A 16,870-nucleotide genomic window follows, 5' to 3' on the forward strand; every position below is an offset into this window, starting at 1 on the left:
CAGCGATTGTCTCTGTCGGGTAGCTGATAGCCAGCTGCAGACAAGACAGCACCTCCTCATGATCCCGCCGCCCTCATGGATGCAATCAGCGCTCAGAGGCGTTAGACAAAGATAGATGAGTCATCGCCTAGAGACGGCCGCCACCATGATATCGAATATAACAAGATCTTTTAAACGGGTACCATTATTGTGACCAGAATCCGAAATGCCTTAGATGTGCGCAGAACTTATCACTACAGGGCCGGAAAGTATTTTTGATCAGCGCCCCACAACCTATGCTCAGAGCGGCGACGGGGACCGTCCGGGGACCGATCACGACCGCACTACAATCCACGGTGCGAGCGGACGAATTTTGACACTGTCCACCACCACACCACTGTCCGGGATGATAGAGTATCGGGCCCTGTCGCACACTATCTCTCCCGCGCCACGGCCGCACCGCCCCACTCGTCCGAAGCCACAGAGCCGGCGGCTATTCTGGACGCCGCGGCGGGCCGATGTGATCACCTGTGTTTTCTCTGGCATCGATCAGGCGCCGAACGAGCGTGAATCAGCGCAGCCTGCTGGCCGGCCCCACCGTCTGCCCAGACCAGCGCAGGGCGCCCTGACGTCAGACCAGCGCAGGGCGCTCTGGCGTCAGACCTGTGCAGAGCGCTTTGACGTCAGACCAGTGCAGGGCGCTCTGACGTCATACCAGCGCAGGGCGCTCTGGCGTCAGACCAGTGCAGGGCGCCCTGACGTCAGACCAGCGCAGGGCGCCCTGACGTCAGACCAGCGCAGGGCGCTCTGGCGTCAGACCAGCGCAGGGCGCTCTGGCGTCAGACCAGTGCAGGGCGCTCTGGCGTCAGACCAGTGCAGGGCGCCCTGACGTCAGGACCAGCGCAGGGCGCCCTGACGTCAGACCAGCGCAGGGCGCTCTGGCGTCAGACCAGCGCAGGTCACCCCGACGTCACACCAGCGCAGGGCGCCCTGACGTCAGACCATCACACGGCGCTCTGACGTCAGACCAGCGCAGGGCGTGGCGTCAGACCAGCGCAGGGCTCCCTGACGTCATACCAGTGCAAGGCGTTCTGGCGTCAGACCAGCGCGGGGCGCCCTGACGTCAGACCAGTGCAGGGCGCCCTGACGTCAGACCAGCGCAGGGCGCTCTGGCGTCAGACCAGCGCAGGTCACTCTGACGTCAGACCAGCGCAACATCCGATCTGGTTTAGCCACTGGCACTTCGCAAACGCTGTCACAGGTTCTCTGTACGCGCTGGAGTGCTGGGAAGCTGGCTCGCTAAAGTGCACTGGCAGTGTGTTCGTGGAACGATGAGGGATTTCGGTAGATGTGGCCTTTGAGAACGATGATCCACGATTTCACAGCTGGCTCTATGAGATGACAAGCCGTGACGTGCACGGCGCACATTCGCAGCCAACTGGTTTGGGTGCTATACGACCGTGCAGCCGAGACGCCCAAAAGCCTGGATGCTACTGCTAGGGCGGCCACATACTGACCGTTCGGCTGGTGATATCGGTCGTGTTCAGTATCGATATCGATCGGATAACGGCGATTTTATCGTTAAAAATTGCGCTGCTGAGTTGCATCCGCGATTTTGTCGCAATATTCTAATTTTTTTGTTCGGTCGAAATAATAGTCAACGCAGCATACCGCCAACCTATTCTGCATCAAATGATCCAAAAAATCATAAGACCCATATTCAGGTTCAAAATTCATAGCATTCAAATGCATAATTCGTGAAGTTCATGTTCACAATTCATAAAAGTCATATTCATGATTCATAAAATCCTTTTCGTGTCCATAAATCACAAAATGTATGTTGATAAATCATAAAACTTAAGTTTATATTAAACTATCAAAAATTCCAAGTCCATAATGATTTATCATAAAATTTACGTTCATTTCCATTTATCATAATATTTGTATTCATATTTATATTCATCAGTCATCAAATTCATAGAACAACTAAAACGGTGGCGGTGGTGTTGGGCGAGTGCTGGTCGGGTGTCAGTGTCGGTTCCTGAGCTGCTACTGCTACGCGATTTTGTCGCAATATTCTAATTTTTTTGTTCGGTCGAAATAATAGTCAACGCAGCATACCGCCAACCTATTCTGCATCAAATGATCCAAAAAATCATAAGACCCATATTCAGGTTCAAAATTCATAGCATTCAAATGCATAATTCGTGAAGTTCATGTTCACAATTCATAAAAGTCATATTCATGATTCATAAAATCCTTTTCGTGTCCATAAATCACAAAATGTATGTTGATAAATCATAAAACTTAAGTTTATATTAAACTATCAAAAATTCCAAGTCCATAATGATTTATCATAAAATTTACGTTCATTTCCATTTATCATAATATTTGTATTCATATTTATATTCATCAGTCATCAAATTCATAGAACAACTAAAACGGTGGCGGTGGTGTTGGGCGAGTGCTGGTCGGGTGTCAGTGTCGGTTCCTGAGCTGCTACTGTACGAGTGGAAAAGTCAACGCTACCCGATGGGATAAGGGGGGGGGGGGGGGTTTCGCAGACCGAAGAGCTTGTGTACGGCCGCCTTTATTAGCCGAGTCATGCGCCTAATATCGCAAAAGTTAAGCAGGCTTACGCGCAGTTATGCTCAGAGACCGGAGTTCTGTGAGGTTTCTCAGAGAACATAATCACGGGACCAAACGCAATGCCAAAGCCGGTGTGGTGGAGGGTTCTCTGTGTTGGGGAACAGGAGTTCCACTGGCAATGCTTATCCGTCCTGAACCGTCAGTGCCAGCGGCGATGTCTGTTTGGCAGAAACAACCCCGCTACTGACAAACATTTGCCAGCCTCGGGCAACATTCTTGGCGGGGCATCCTTGGGAGAGAGCAGACTGCTGGCGGATGTTTAGATAGCACGTGCTGAACGATGTCATTGAATGTCTTCCGTTGCTCTCGACTGGTCTCGTTAAAACATTGATCAACGTTACCACTGCTATCTTTTAAGCCATGACAACCTGGAAGGATCAAAATCTCGAGAAATAAAACATTTCACCCCACCGCGTAGTGAATAATGCTGCATCAACCCAACCAATCAGACATAAGGCACCCAATCCGGCGGCTGGTTCGAAAGATCTCCGACGGACCAATTGAACCGTCCACGACGTGTATTATCATATCTGTTTATACCGTGACACTATTATCATATCTGTTTATACCGTGACACTATTATCATATCTGTTTATACCGTGACACTGTCCTATACGTGGCCCGTTCTGGAATGTTCCGGTCGACAAATGACATGCAAACTAACGAACTGGAATATTTCAGGTCGCAGGATCGTGGATGTAAAATGCTCTTTGTGTGTGTGTGGGGGGGGGGGGGGGAACTGGGACCCTAGGGCAAAACGAGACACGGTTGCATGTGGCTATAGGTTAGCAAGCATATTTAGCTGTTGTTAATGATGATTTGCACATAGCTTCTTGCAGAAAATCGGAACATTGTGGTAGCCAGACACATTCACATCGGCTTTTTTTCTTTTTCTTCTTTGCAATTAACTTCGGACATTTGTTAATATAGTAATAAACTTTTTGCATATGAATGTGGTGTTTTACGGTGTGATGCTTTGCAGCGATGGGTGACTATGTTGTCGTTTGTTGTATGGGAGCCATACGCGTGTTTAGTGCACGCGCAGAGGGTTTTTCTGTTAAGACAGATGTAATAGCCTTATTTCTAGGAGAAAAACATGGAGAATGAAGATGGCAGACGTGGATTCACTTTTGCCATGGTTCGATAAAGGCATGTTGCGAAATATCAACGCATCTAAATCTCCATTCTCCTGTTTTTTTTCTCCGAGGAATGGAGCTTTTATTACTGTTTTATCCATGTGAATGAAGTTCCTCGCAAAGGCACTTAGCAACTTGCGAAGCTTTTTCGATTATTTCTCTTTGTGTCGCCAAATAAATGTGTCGAGCATATGTGCCAGGTCAATAACATTTCTACACTTCGGCAGCCAGCATTTCCCCAACTTCGTTCCAAGGAGTGAGATGCACCTGTGAGATCTGACACGGTTATTAAAGGCAGCGTGCGACCTTTTTCTACTTCTCACCTTCTTGTTTGACAAGACGCGTCCGATTTCATCGGAAATACCAATTTTCTCTGAGTCCTGAAAAGCTCAGAATTTCTATTTGAAATAGCTGCTCTTGCAGGAGAAATATCCATGGACTTTCTGCTCACCATTATGGAGGTAACACATTTGATTTGTCTTGATTTTACCCACAGACGTGTTCAGTTAAGTTTGCAACACGCAATTTGCCAGAATATTTGTGTAACAACGGCCAAGAAAGGTTTAAATGCTACGTGTAGAAAAAAGGCATACAACCACGAGGACATTATCCGCGAATTCAACGAAACTATATACGATGACCTTGACTTGTCCCCTATGGAGTTTAACCACAGCAGGTATTTTCGAGCAACACTTTGGCTTTGGAAATGGCCGTATCACATGGTCCAAAGTAACACACGTAGAGCTGCCACTTTTAATGCCGCACGCCCGCATGCGCAGGTTTAAACTGCTAAAGGGAATGTTCCACATTTGCATGACATTTTTAACTGAAATCGCCATCTTGAGGTCCCTTTGGTGCAGTTCACGGTCACGTCATTTTTAAGACCCAAAACGATCTGGTTCCTGAGTTACACGCCCGCAAAAGCGCGAAAAGGTTTAATGGGATCTTATTTCGAAGTTGCCCCGGCATTAATGACGTCATAGAAACTCATGCGAACGCAGTCATACTACAGGCTGTTTTCTGCTTATAGTCAAAACAGCATGGCCACTGGTTCATTCGCAAAAGTGATGATGCGCCACGTATGATGCAATGCGCGGAAAATGATTGGCTATTAGCAAGATTTCGCTGCTGAATGCGTGTCGCGAACGTAAGCGTGAGCACTTTCAGGTTGTGCAGCATTCGCCGTGAACGGGTCATTTTTCGTAATTTGTTGGCCACAGGTCAATGTTATAAAAAACGCCACTGTCTGCAAAAAAGTACGGCACACAAAAAACGGGCACTCTCACGAAAGTTACAAAAAAGAAGACGCGACGGCAAATCTGCCTTTTTCCCCGCCTGGCGTATTTTTTCTTCTTCTACTGACGTATTTCTTACAGACAGCTCGACTGGCGCCTTGTGTACCGGAGCACAGAACCTTGCGCGGGTGTATGGATTAGCGAGGCATCGTGAAATTAGGGAAACATCACCGTAATTTTATATATATACATATAGACATATATATATATATATATATATATATATATATATATTTATATACATATATATATATAACACTTAACCTTTCACACATTTTACCACAAAATTAATGTTGAACAAAAAATTGTGTTATACAAGGACAGCCTTTTGAGCTGCATTACCATAAACCCCCTTTGGGGCAGTGTTTTGAAGGGAGGTCACGGTAAAATGCGGTGCTATGACTGAAAATATGTGCGGAAACTGCGAGAAAACCTGCAATTTGATAGTCCCGCGAGCTGCGCAAGTGTGAGATCACACTTATTTGACAAAAGAGTGTTAATCAAGGCTTGAAATGTGCGTGATCACTGGCGATGTGTGCCAGTGGCTTGTATTGATCCTGATGTGATGGGGAGTGAGCGTGCAAGGTTTGTACTTCTGAGAGAGAACGTCGTTTTGGTATTCTTTAAGTCTACTGGCTACCAATAAAATGTAATATATTGATACCTGCCTCTCCCTTCATGTTTGTGTTCGGACATGACAAAGGAATGCTGACAAACTAAGACAACACTTGCATTTATGTTGCAGGGGTGTACAAAGGCAAGTTGTTACTTCACCATGATCTTGCCAACATTTTGAGCCTATTGAGGTATTACAGCATGTAATTTATCCATTGTACGCCATTATATCAGCAATTCATTTTAGCAGTAGGGGCTGGTGCGAGCAGATCATTAATGGGCATGCTTAGTATAGGCTCACATTATATGCCTTTACGAAATTGTCTTTCCCTAAATAATTCTGAAAATATTCAGCTGTATTATTATTGACGCACATTATACTGTCTTCACAAATTTTGTATGCAGGCGACATTGCTCGTGAGTCATCAATGCCATAGTCAACGCAACTTGGGTGAGACGCTGGGTACTGAGAAACGTGGACAAGTATTGCTGTTGGTGTCTTGGATAGCACTTAATATTATTTTTGTCGTATGCCTTGTGTGCACTGGCAGCTTCATCGCCTCCTTGCATTTTGCCCATACAACCATAACTACATGCACTCGTCGTGTCTCCAGCCTTGTGCGAGGTCAGCATGTTTGCAGTGTCATTTCACCGCATGTAAAATTTTCCTGTAATTTTTTAGGTAAGCAGACTGATGGCTGCAGCGTGTTGCATGACTGTGGAAATAAATACAAGATGCATTTGCATCTTTCCCACCTACATTTTTTGGATTCCCAAAACGGGCTGAGCAAGTGATGCTACTTATTGGTTGTCTGCTTTGCTGAAAGTAATTTCAATATTGTATCATGTGTTTTTGGTCAGTCATATGTCAGATGGAGAGTCAGTACAAGAGAGCACATTCGACCCATCTTTTCATGATGGAATTTATTATGAAAGCAGCATGGATTGCAGTACGAAAACCATATCGTTGTTCATTACGCCATGCCGCAGTACAGCACTGAGGTAGTGTCACAATGAAGCTGTTGACCTGTGCCAATACACATAATGTACCACATTGGTTGACTACTCTATGTGAAGCCTTTGAGACAGCAGCTTATAACTTATGAATGACTCGTAACAACTGATTAAACGATGCCAAAGGGCTATCAACAGCAAGAATGTCATTGCATCACAATGGTTATATGAGAGATACTTATTAATGGCATAAATAATACTGAGCAAAACAACATTCTTGGTAGCATAGCCATACCATCTTTACCATAGCAATAGCGGTGCTTTAGCTATCAATTAATAGCAACGTTACACATTCATCCATTGCTTCATGACACCGCATTCCCAGTTACAAACAATAAAGAAAGCAAGTACTGTGCACATCACATGATATCAATGTGAGGACTACAGCACTGCACGCAACGATGGGTCGACAATAAAGCATTGGCAAAATCATGAACAGTATAGCAGCAATATCAACAGCACAGCATATGGTGCTTTGATATGAATAACACGCCATAAAAGTTTTCGATCGCTACGTTGTGTACGTCAAACAGTCCATCAAAGCTTTTCTTGCGGCCAGCACCAAGACAAAAAGCCCACAAATAGCCCACCCACTAATCCTCCACTCGACACAGTCCCCGCGACGATAATGGCCGGTTGGCGTCAGCTTTCGTTCGTTTGGAGGTATTCTTTAGGTTTGGCTACCAGATGCTGCCAGGTATTGCTATCGTCACAAAACCGTTCAATGACACCATCAAACAATGACGTAATGGGGCACATTTTTACAAACTTTCAAATTTTGCTACTTAGCGTCGTTTATGAACCTTGGAAGCTTACCAACAGTTGCAAGTAAGCTATTCCCCATTATATCTGATGCCTACCTCAATATCTTCAAATGTGGAACATTCCCTTCAAAAATGACGTCTCTAACACACAACAGCTGACAGCGGCACCAGCAGATTCTGCTGTATTTTGCCAGATATATTTTGCCAGGCGCCGCGCAAGCAGCTGGCCGCTAAGGCAGCTCGCAAGAGCGCGCCGGCCACGGACGGCGTCAAGAAGCCTCACCGCTACCGTCCGGGCACGGTGGCCCTTCGCGAGATCCGTCGCTACCAGAAGAGCACGGAGCTGCTCATTCGCAAGCTGCCGTTCCAGCGCCTGGTGCGCGAGACTGCGCAGGACTTCAAGACGGACCCACGCTTCCAGAGCAGCGCTGTCATGGCTCTGCAGGAGGTCAGCGAGGCGTACCTGGTCGGTCTGTCCGAGGACACGAACCTGTGCGCCATCGACGCCAAGCGGGTGACCACCATGCCCAAGGACATCCAGCTGGCGCGTCGCATTCGTGGCGAGCGTGCTTAAGCGCTGAGAGCGAAATCATCAACTCATATCAGATCAAACATATGATCATAACGACGCCATTCGTGACATCTACAGCCGCCAAGGAAAAAGCGTAGTGTCGTTACAAAGCGTTGACAGCGTTATTTGGACCCGAAAATGATTAAATTATATATCCTCATTATATGTTGATGCTGCTTCAGTGGCACTATTCGGTGTATCAATAGGCCTAACTTGTCGTGAGTTTTCATCAGGGCACGTTTTTTAAATATGCCCCAAAGGTGGGACACTTAAGTTACCTTCGACACCCGCATCTCTTAGCCTGCATCAAGAAGAAAATCAGTGAAGGTGCCAGTCTTGCGGAATCATGACTACGTGTCCGCACCCCCAACATTTATTGGCGGAGAAGTGCTATTGGCGGAGAAGTGCTTTTGGCGTTATAGAGCACCATCACAGAAACAGTCAGTCTGCTACCGGGAAGAAACAAAATACAAATAACCTCCAACATTAACAGCTCTGATCTAGCTCCTGTTAGAAGATCAGCAAAGTGGTCACGCGACCAGGAAAACATTCCGTGTTTGACACATTTATATCCGTCCAAAGTGGTGGCAGCTGTAGTAGAGAACCGCTCATTAAACCGCTAGCCGCATCGATTGCAGTGCTGTTAATGTTGGCGTGGTACGTCCCGCTGAAAAAGCTCGTGAAAAATCCTCGTTTTTACGGACCGTCAGGGCTGTCGGCCGCCGGAACAGCACGTCAAAGTATTACCATCAAACTTCAGGGGCTTTTCAAAGAAAATGGCTATGCTGTGCTACGTTATGGTTCTCATCAGTTCAGCATGTGACCGGCCGATGCAGCATTCGACGCCGAGATGAGGCCAGAGCAGAGATGAGATCAATGTCGCGTTCAAGTCAGGGTTTCGAAGGTGGACAAGCTCGTATCGCGTGACGAGGTAGGCGGACGGCACCGAAGGTCGCTCGTCAAGGGTATACTTATTTCCACCAGAGAACCTATTGCCTAACGGAGCAGCTCTTGTTATGCTCTGAGAAACGTATTAAAGATACAAGCGCAGGAAAGTTCGGCTTACTTATGACGACTGATGCAAGGTAAAAGTCTTGCTATACATCACCAAAATACGCCATCAAAATGACGACTCCCAGACGTACACATGCGGTATCGGTGCCGTCAAATCATCGCCATGCGGTGATATTAGATAATTCCGAACAAATCTTCCTGTCGTCCAGGCTTAACGCAAGTGAAATATCCGTCCCTAGGTCCGAGTGAGAAAGGATCTCCCGGCGTGTCTCATTACGGGACGTTTTTAGGTTAGTAATTAGGACACACCCACATGCAGAAGCATTGTTACCTGCACACGGCAGTGGTTATGCTTTTTCAGCCCTCTTGCCGGACAGTCTTGACCACGCGCTTGCTGTCGGGACGCTTGTTTCGCTCAAGCTCTACCCGTCAGGACAACAATCTAGCTCTCCCGCGCGTGAGAACAGATGTGGTTAGACGGTGCCTCCTGTACAGTGTCGCACAAGTCTACAACGCTTTGCCTCACCCTGCCACTTCCATCTTTTGAACTTTGAGATGGAAATTGATGTGTGTGTGTGTGTGTGTGTGTGTGTGTGTGTGTGTGTGTGTGTGTGTGTGTGTGTGTGTGTGTGTGTGTGTGCGTGTGCGTGTGCGTGTGCGTGTGCGTGTGCGTGTGCGTGTGTGTGTGTGTGTGTGTGTGTGTGTGTGTGTGTGTGTGTGTGTGTGTGTGTGTGTGTGTGTGTGTGTGTGCCCGAGGTGTGTTTTGTATGTGTGCCTTTGATGTACTCCTGTGCTATCCTTACTACGAGTGTCCTTTTCAGCATGTGTTTTCCCTTCCTCTTATCGACTCGACACTAGGAATAGACATTTTGCCTTGGAAAATGTTTTAAATGTCAATACACACATATATAAACAAATGCAAACATGTCCGCCATAGCACGAACACCTACAACGGGCAATTTTTCTGGCCCTGCTATTTTCAGTGAACGCCCCTATTTATCGATAGCACACCCTCTCCGAGATTGTGCATCTTTGTCAGTATTATACCGTACGCTGTTGACTGCAGCCTCAAACTGAAATGAAAGACTATAAATAAACCGCAAAACTCACTACATTTTGGAAGACATGGCCTATTCAGGTGAGTTATGGAATTCATATCATATGGTGAATCAGAGCATATATATATATATATATATATATATATATATATATATGTTATATAATATGTGTATTTATATCCAAGGCTTACAACGGAACGTGGGCGTTTATCGGAACACTTCATGAAGTTTTGTTTTACGTAACATGGCATCCTAACAGGTCAGAACATTCCTAGCCTCATATTATGAAGACAGGGTCACTCGATGACAGTCACAGGGCTGGACCCGTGATGGCACGATGCCGTCATAAATCAGAACAAATAGACATTCAAGAGCAATCAACATGTTCTACGCCATCGTTCCTGACGGCAGTCTCCACTAATACTCCACAGGTTCCAATTCTACAGGCTCAAGTTACATCGTCACCGGCTTCATCAAGCTCAAGTCACATCGTCACCGGCTTCATCAAGCTCAAGTCACATCGTCACCGGCTTCATCAAGCTCAAGTCACATCGTCACCGGCTTCATCAAGCTCAAGTCACATCGTCACCGGCTTCATGAAGCTCAAGTCACATCGTCACCGGCTTCATCAAGCTCAAGGATTGCACAGACATGGCTTCACATCACACTCGCGGACACTGAAGCAGAGCTGGAACTTTGCATCGCTTTGGGGGGCCATGCCCCCCCATGTTGAGCTGCCCCCTCCCAATGTTGAGCTGGGAGCCCCAATATAGGCCTGGACCCCCCCCCCCCCCACCTCATATTTGGCTGGGTCACCGCTGTATTTTGCTCGACCTTCGCAATGTGGAACCCCTGACTCCCGATACCTTATCAGTTCTTAGAAGTAAAATAATTTAAGATTTTGTGGGGACTTACAATTTGGTTTTAAAGAAAGACACTTATATAACGCAATACCTAATGGCTTACGTAAAACAGAACACGCAAAAAGTTGCGTTTTATAGGTCGCTGACCTCGCTGAATGTTTGTACGCCATTGAGGCTTTGCGACGCTTCTGAGACTATGTGGCGACGCCTGCCTTTCATCCAGGCAGAAATGACCAGAGCACCGCTGGGAACTGAACCCCACAGTGAGTGGTTCGACGCCAAAACAATATCATAACCTAATAACCTGTGCGCGTTGTGTAACTCGTAATGCTGTAATGCTACTCGAACGACATGTCATAATGCGAATGTCGAAATGTTGGTGGTGGCAGCGGAAAGCGGGAAAACTATTACGATTTGTAGACTTTTGACGCGATACTTTACTGGAATAAAACATCCGGCCAGCTCCCTGGAATATGAGCAGCGTGTTTTGTGTCGTTGACATGGACATGTTCATATAATGTGATGCACTTTTTGAGCGTCTTAAAGGAGTACGAAAATTTCTTACATTCTTCAGACCCTGTCAAATGCCCAGGTCCTCTGGCCTGGTCATCTGACACAGGAGGGAGAGAGGGGGGAGAGAGATGAGGAAATAGAAAGGAGGAGAAATAGAAAGGAAGATGAAGAGAGTGAGGCAGGCATAGTTAGACGGAAGGAGAAGAGAGAGAAGAAGGAGTTAGAGAGAGTAGTGGGCCGGACATGCCAATTGTCACGGCTTAACCAGCTCAATCAATTCGTCCTCATCAACGAGCTCAGGCAATTTATTAACCTTTTCTATCCGTGCTCGCTTTCTTTCCATTCCAGCTCCTCTTGACCGCAGCCTCACTCGTTTTCCATCTCTCGCTTTTCTCCGCTTCTCTATCTGTCCTCTAAATTCATATATTTCTTCTATTGCAAGTGTTTCTTCCGCCTTTTTTCTCTGCTCACCCACTTCTGTTGCCTTTCACGATGATCTTCGTTATCCTTCTACTTCTATTCGTATATTTATGTCTCAACATCTAAGTTGATTTTGATCCAATGCGCAATTATTCTTTCTCGCATGTTTGTTTGTTTCTCCCCTCCATTCCTCTCTCTCTCTCTCTCTCTATCGCTCTCTCTACTCTCTTCTCTCTCTCTCTCGCTCAGCTTCATCTCTCTCTCATATCATCTCTCTCTCTCTCTCTATCTCTCTTCGCTCGCTCATCTCTCTATATCTCTCTCTCTCCCCTTCTCTCTCTCAGCCTCGCTCTCTCTCTCTCTCTCTCGACTCTCGCTCTCTCTCTCTCTCCTCTCTTCTCTCTCTCTTCTCTCTCTCTCTCTCTCTCTCTCTCTCTCTCTCTCTCTCTCTCTCTCTCTCTCTCTCTCTCTCTCTCTCTCTCTCTCTCTCTCTCTCTCTCTCTTTCCTTCTCTCTCTCTTTCCTTCTCTCACTCCACTTTCTCTACCTCTCCCTCGCTCTAACTGTCCTCACGCTTCACCTCATCACGCCTCAAGTTCACAACTTGACAGCTTATTGCCGGCCACGCTGGCTCGATGCCAAACACCCTCCCCGTCCAGCGGCGCTGCAGCAAACACCGGCTCGTGGCCGTCGGCCGCGGCGCGCGACCGCCGGCGGTGATCGGCGCAACAGCTGACGCTATAGCGGCGGCCGAGTCCCTGGAGGAGGGGGGGGGGGGGGGGGAGGCGCTGCTATACCGCGTCATCGCCGTCGGCGGCCAGCCGTCGTGGTCCAGCCGCGCGTTGGCATCGGCCCCTAATGAGAACGTCACCCGAAGGTGACGAGCGGCACGGCCTATTTAGGAGGTGAATTGACACTGTTGGATATATTATTACTTTGAAGGCAATATTAATTAGGTTCCGCCCGAACGAGGCCGACGAGCCCCAATGGAGCCGGGGAAGGGAAGCAGTAAACGCACCAAATGGAGTCCGACGAGCGAGGCAACGGACGAGCTCAAATTGATCCAGAGGGGAGGTTATAGACGAGCCCGGTGGAGCCAGACGAGGTAGGCAGCAACGAGCTGGGGAGGCCATCTCAACGATGGTCTTTTAGTGCATATACGCCATGATATGGAGTATAACAGTTGCGGTTGATAAACCCTAACGTAGGCCCCAAGACATGCCAGCGTGTTCGATTCCCCATCATCTTTTTAGTTGGTCACGAGCACCACGTTGGTCGTGATAAGGCCCTGCAAACAACATAAGTCCCAGATCCGGGAAACGGCCGACCTGTTTAGTTCAGGGTAGCATGACGCGTTAAGAAATAGAATTGCCCCTTACACGGCACTCACGTCAGGTTACGGGTTTCAGTAACGTGTGTCGCAACACGTGACAGACCCAGCTCCGCTCCTTGCCCCATGTCATGACAGTTTACCTGTCATTGCCATTTCGCTGAGCCATGTTACCTTGCATTAAATCGTCGCCGCAGAGCAAGTCATCGGCACATCTTTCCACAGTGCCGCAAAGCAAAGTCAGTGGGTCCGGACAAAAAAAGAAGAAAAAACGATGGTTGAGTTTCACTAGCGAAGAGTTGCGGCATCTTCTCGTGATCCGCGCGACATCAGCGTCTCTGGCAGCCGTCTTCCCGCGCTACAAGGCCTCCGGAATGGTTTGACCTTTACGTGGGAGGCCAGGATGCTCTAATGGAACCACCATCGTGGCAGGAGGCCATTGACTTACAGTGCCCTGATAACAACCAATAAGTGCGGAACCCGGCAACATTCCCGTTGTTTTGAATTGCTGAATTATTTGTCTCAACACCCTGCCACGAAGTGTCAAGTGTCAACTTTGACGCCTACAATATTGATATAAAATTAGCCACGAAAGTGTTGAACTGTTTGTTTCCGACATTGCGCGCGGCGTATGGTCAGGAAAGGGAAGCAACGTATGTGTTGACAATTCGCTGACGGCGAAGCATCAGATACATCAACACAGTTCACAGTGCCCTGCGCTTATGGAGATGTAAAGCAGATTTTTTCAATCGCAGCCTTTTCCTCGCAGCGGAAGTGACGCCGGATCCTTTTGGCGCCGAACTCTGCTAACTTGCCAACAACCGGGTCAAGTTCTAGCCGACGCGTCTTCGCGTCGGTTGGCAGCCCGACGTTACACGGCGCGGGCCGGCGAGCCCGCCACGGCCTTCTGGCGCCTGGTTACAATCCCGGGTCGATGCAATTGGCTGCCGTCTCCGGCAGCAGGCAGCGGCGGTCGCCCCGCACCGGCCCGCCAGCGTCTGATGAAGCTCAAACCCGCCGATAATCGGATTGACGTGGGCTACGGAGCCGGAGCCGGAGCCGGAGCCGGAGCTGGAGATGCGGACAGCCGTCGACCGTGGCCCGTCCCGAGCCACAACAGCCAGCCGCCGGTCGAGCTTCCTGTCACGGTGGTCTGCACACAGCCGTCGACCATGGCCGGACCCGAGCCACAACAGCCAGCCGCCGGTCGGGCTTCCTGTCACGGTAGTTTGCAGACAGCCGTCGACCATGGCCGGACCCGAGCCACAACAGCCAGCCGCCGGTCGGGCTTCCTGCCACGGTAGTCTGCAGACAGTAGGCTGCAGACAGCCGTCGACTTTGGCCGGACCCGAGCCACGACAGCCAGCCGCCGGTCGGGCTTCCTGCCACGTTCGACACGCCGAGTCGGACAGCTGAGAGTCGCATTAGTCAGCGATATCGTATCGCAATTCCAGGAAGTTCTACATCCTATTTTGATGGTCGATCGAAGTCGTTCTGACATTGTCATTGGCCCACTCCAGGACGCGCCAACCCTGACAGTGGGCTGGGCTTCAGCTCCGCGCCGGAATTGCCATAAGTCCACTCCAGGACGCGCCAACCCTAACAGTGGGCTGGGTTTCAGCTCCGCGCCGGAATCGCCATTAGCCCACTCCAGGACGCGCCAACCCTGACAGTGGGCTGGGCTTCAGCTCCGCGCCGGAATCGCCATTAGCCCACTCCAGGACGCGCCAACCATGACGGTGGGCTGGGCTTCAGCCCCGTGCCAGCCAACGACCAGCCATAGTTTGCTGTTTGACTGGCCTAATTGATTCTGCAAAGTCCCATCAATGAGTCATGACTCAGCGGAGTAGGCCCCATACATGGCTAATGCGTTCAAAAAGGCTTCAAGTTCAATAAGCGCCAGCTCCGTCATGGTGTCCACGTCGTTGGTCTGCTGTCGAGGGCTTATTAGCCGTAAACCCACGATTTCGACCTTAAGCAGCGGCAGTTTCAGTGACAGAGACAATGAATTGAAACATAAAATTTAAGCATATACGTCTTAGCTTCTGCTGTGAGACAATCAAGCCTGCACAAAGTGGCGCCCTCATTTACCAACGGCCCTTTACCATACACAATTAGTTGCCGCTCTGGTCGTGGCGATCGCTCATTGCAATGTGGCCAGACAAATGAATCTGCAGATTCGATGCTGATCTACGCATCCCGATCCCAATTTGCAGATCCAGATCCCGCTCTGCATATCCAGATCCCGATCTGCAGATCCCGATCCTGATATTCAGATTTGATCATGATCTACGGATCCCGATCCCGATCTGCATATATTGATCCCGATCTGCATATCCAGATCCCGATCTGCAGATCCCGATCCCGATATTCAGATTCGATCATGATCTACGGATCCCGATCCCGATCTGCAGATCCCGATCCCGATCCGCAGATTCCTATCCCGATCTGCATATCCAGATCCAGATCTGCACCGCAAACAAGCTGCGCACACAAGCTCCGACAGCGACGGCGCTCTGCTCCCTCCTCTAGCATGTCATCCTGAGTGGGTTCTGAGCTGGGAGTCCGTGTCAGATATCTCGAGTGTCACTTGGACTGAAGAGGCGGCTTACAAGGTCTCCCCAGTGTCTGCGGGGCCACAGAAGCTCGTGTGAGGTCTCCCGTTCGTCTCCAAGATCACAGAGGCTCCTGTGATATCTTTCAAGCGTATCTAAGGCCGCAAAAGCTCCTGCGAGATCTCCGAAGTGTCTACAGGGCCGCAGAGGCTCTTGTGAAATCTCCCAGTTGTCTCCAGGATCGCAGAGGCTCCTGTGATATCTTCAGAGCATCTTTAGGCCGCAGAGGCTCCTGTGAGATCTCCCAAGCGTCTACAGGGCCGCAGAGGCTCTTGTGAAATCTCCCAAGTGTTTCCAGGGCCACAAAAACTCCTTGTGACGTCTCCCGTTCGTCTCCAAGATCATAGAGGCTCCTGCGATATCATTCGAGCGTATCTAAGGCCGCAGAGGCTCCTGCGAGATCTCCCGAGTGTCGCCGGGCCGCAAAGGCTCCTGTGAAATCTCCCGAGTGTCGCCGGGCCGCGGATCGGATCTGATCGGACCCGACCTCACTGTGACCTGAGGCCTACCGTCGGGGAACTGATCACAACGCCTCGGGGCACCGCACACACCGCGCGTGGCGCCCGCCGCCAGCGGCCGGAGCGGGAGCCGGAGCCAGAGCAGGACGGCTGCCACACGCCACAGCACAGAACATGGGTTGAAGCCTCTGGCGTCACTGGCCAACAAAACCCGGCTTGTAGTGAGGGAGCGATCAGGTCATCACCCTGAAGAGCTCTCTTTGCGACCGGCCCGCTGCACTGAGCGTTAGGCAGGCTATCAGGGATGCGTGGTATGCCGCATCAACCTCGCGCGTCATCAACCTTGATGCGCCTGGTCCGTGTCAGGGGGCAGAGTTGGAACTACACCAACAACGCTTTCGGATGTTGTAAGGCATATCTCAAGTTCCACACTTTACATGACGTCGGAAAAAGCGCTAAACAAGCATGATTAGCACCGACTGACAAACACATGCACTGTCTGAACAAAAATAAACTCACTGCACCAACGGCATGCGAGCGTAGAAGCAAAGTTTCGCAAGAAGAGTTGTGAGCTGAA

General features: G+C 49.2%; 1 protein-coding gene across 1 annotated transcript; it reads left to right on the forward strand.

Annotated features, from left to right (window-relative positions):
- The first annotated feature begins 7,316 nt into the window (after window positions 1-7,316).
- On the forward strand, window positions 7,317-8,026 carry LOC119093541 (histone H3-like). Its single transcript, XM_037216506.1, has 2 exons — window positions 7,317-7,323; window positions 7,647-8,026. Exons 1-2 carry the CDS (start codon window positions 7,317-7,319, stop codon window positions 8,024-8,026), a joined length of 387 nt encoding a protein of 128 aa, XP_037072401.1.
- The last annotated feature ends 8,844 nt before the right edge of the window (window positions 8,027-16,870 follow it).

The sequence above is a fragment of the Pollicipes pollicipes genome, unplaced genomic scaffold, assembly GCF_011947565.3.
Source record: "Pollicipes pollicipes isolate AB1234 unplaced genomic scaffold, Ppol_2.1 Scaffold_1600;HRSCAF=1878_pilon_pilon_pilon, whole genome shotgun sequence".
NCBI classification, from domain to species: domain Eukaryota; kingdom Metazoa; phylum Arthropoda; class Thecostraca; order Pollicipedomorpha; family Pollicipedidae; genus Pollicipes; species Pollicipes pollicipes.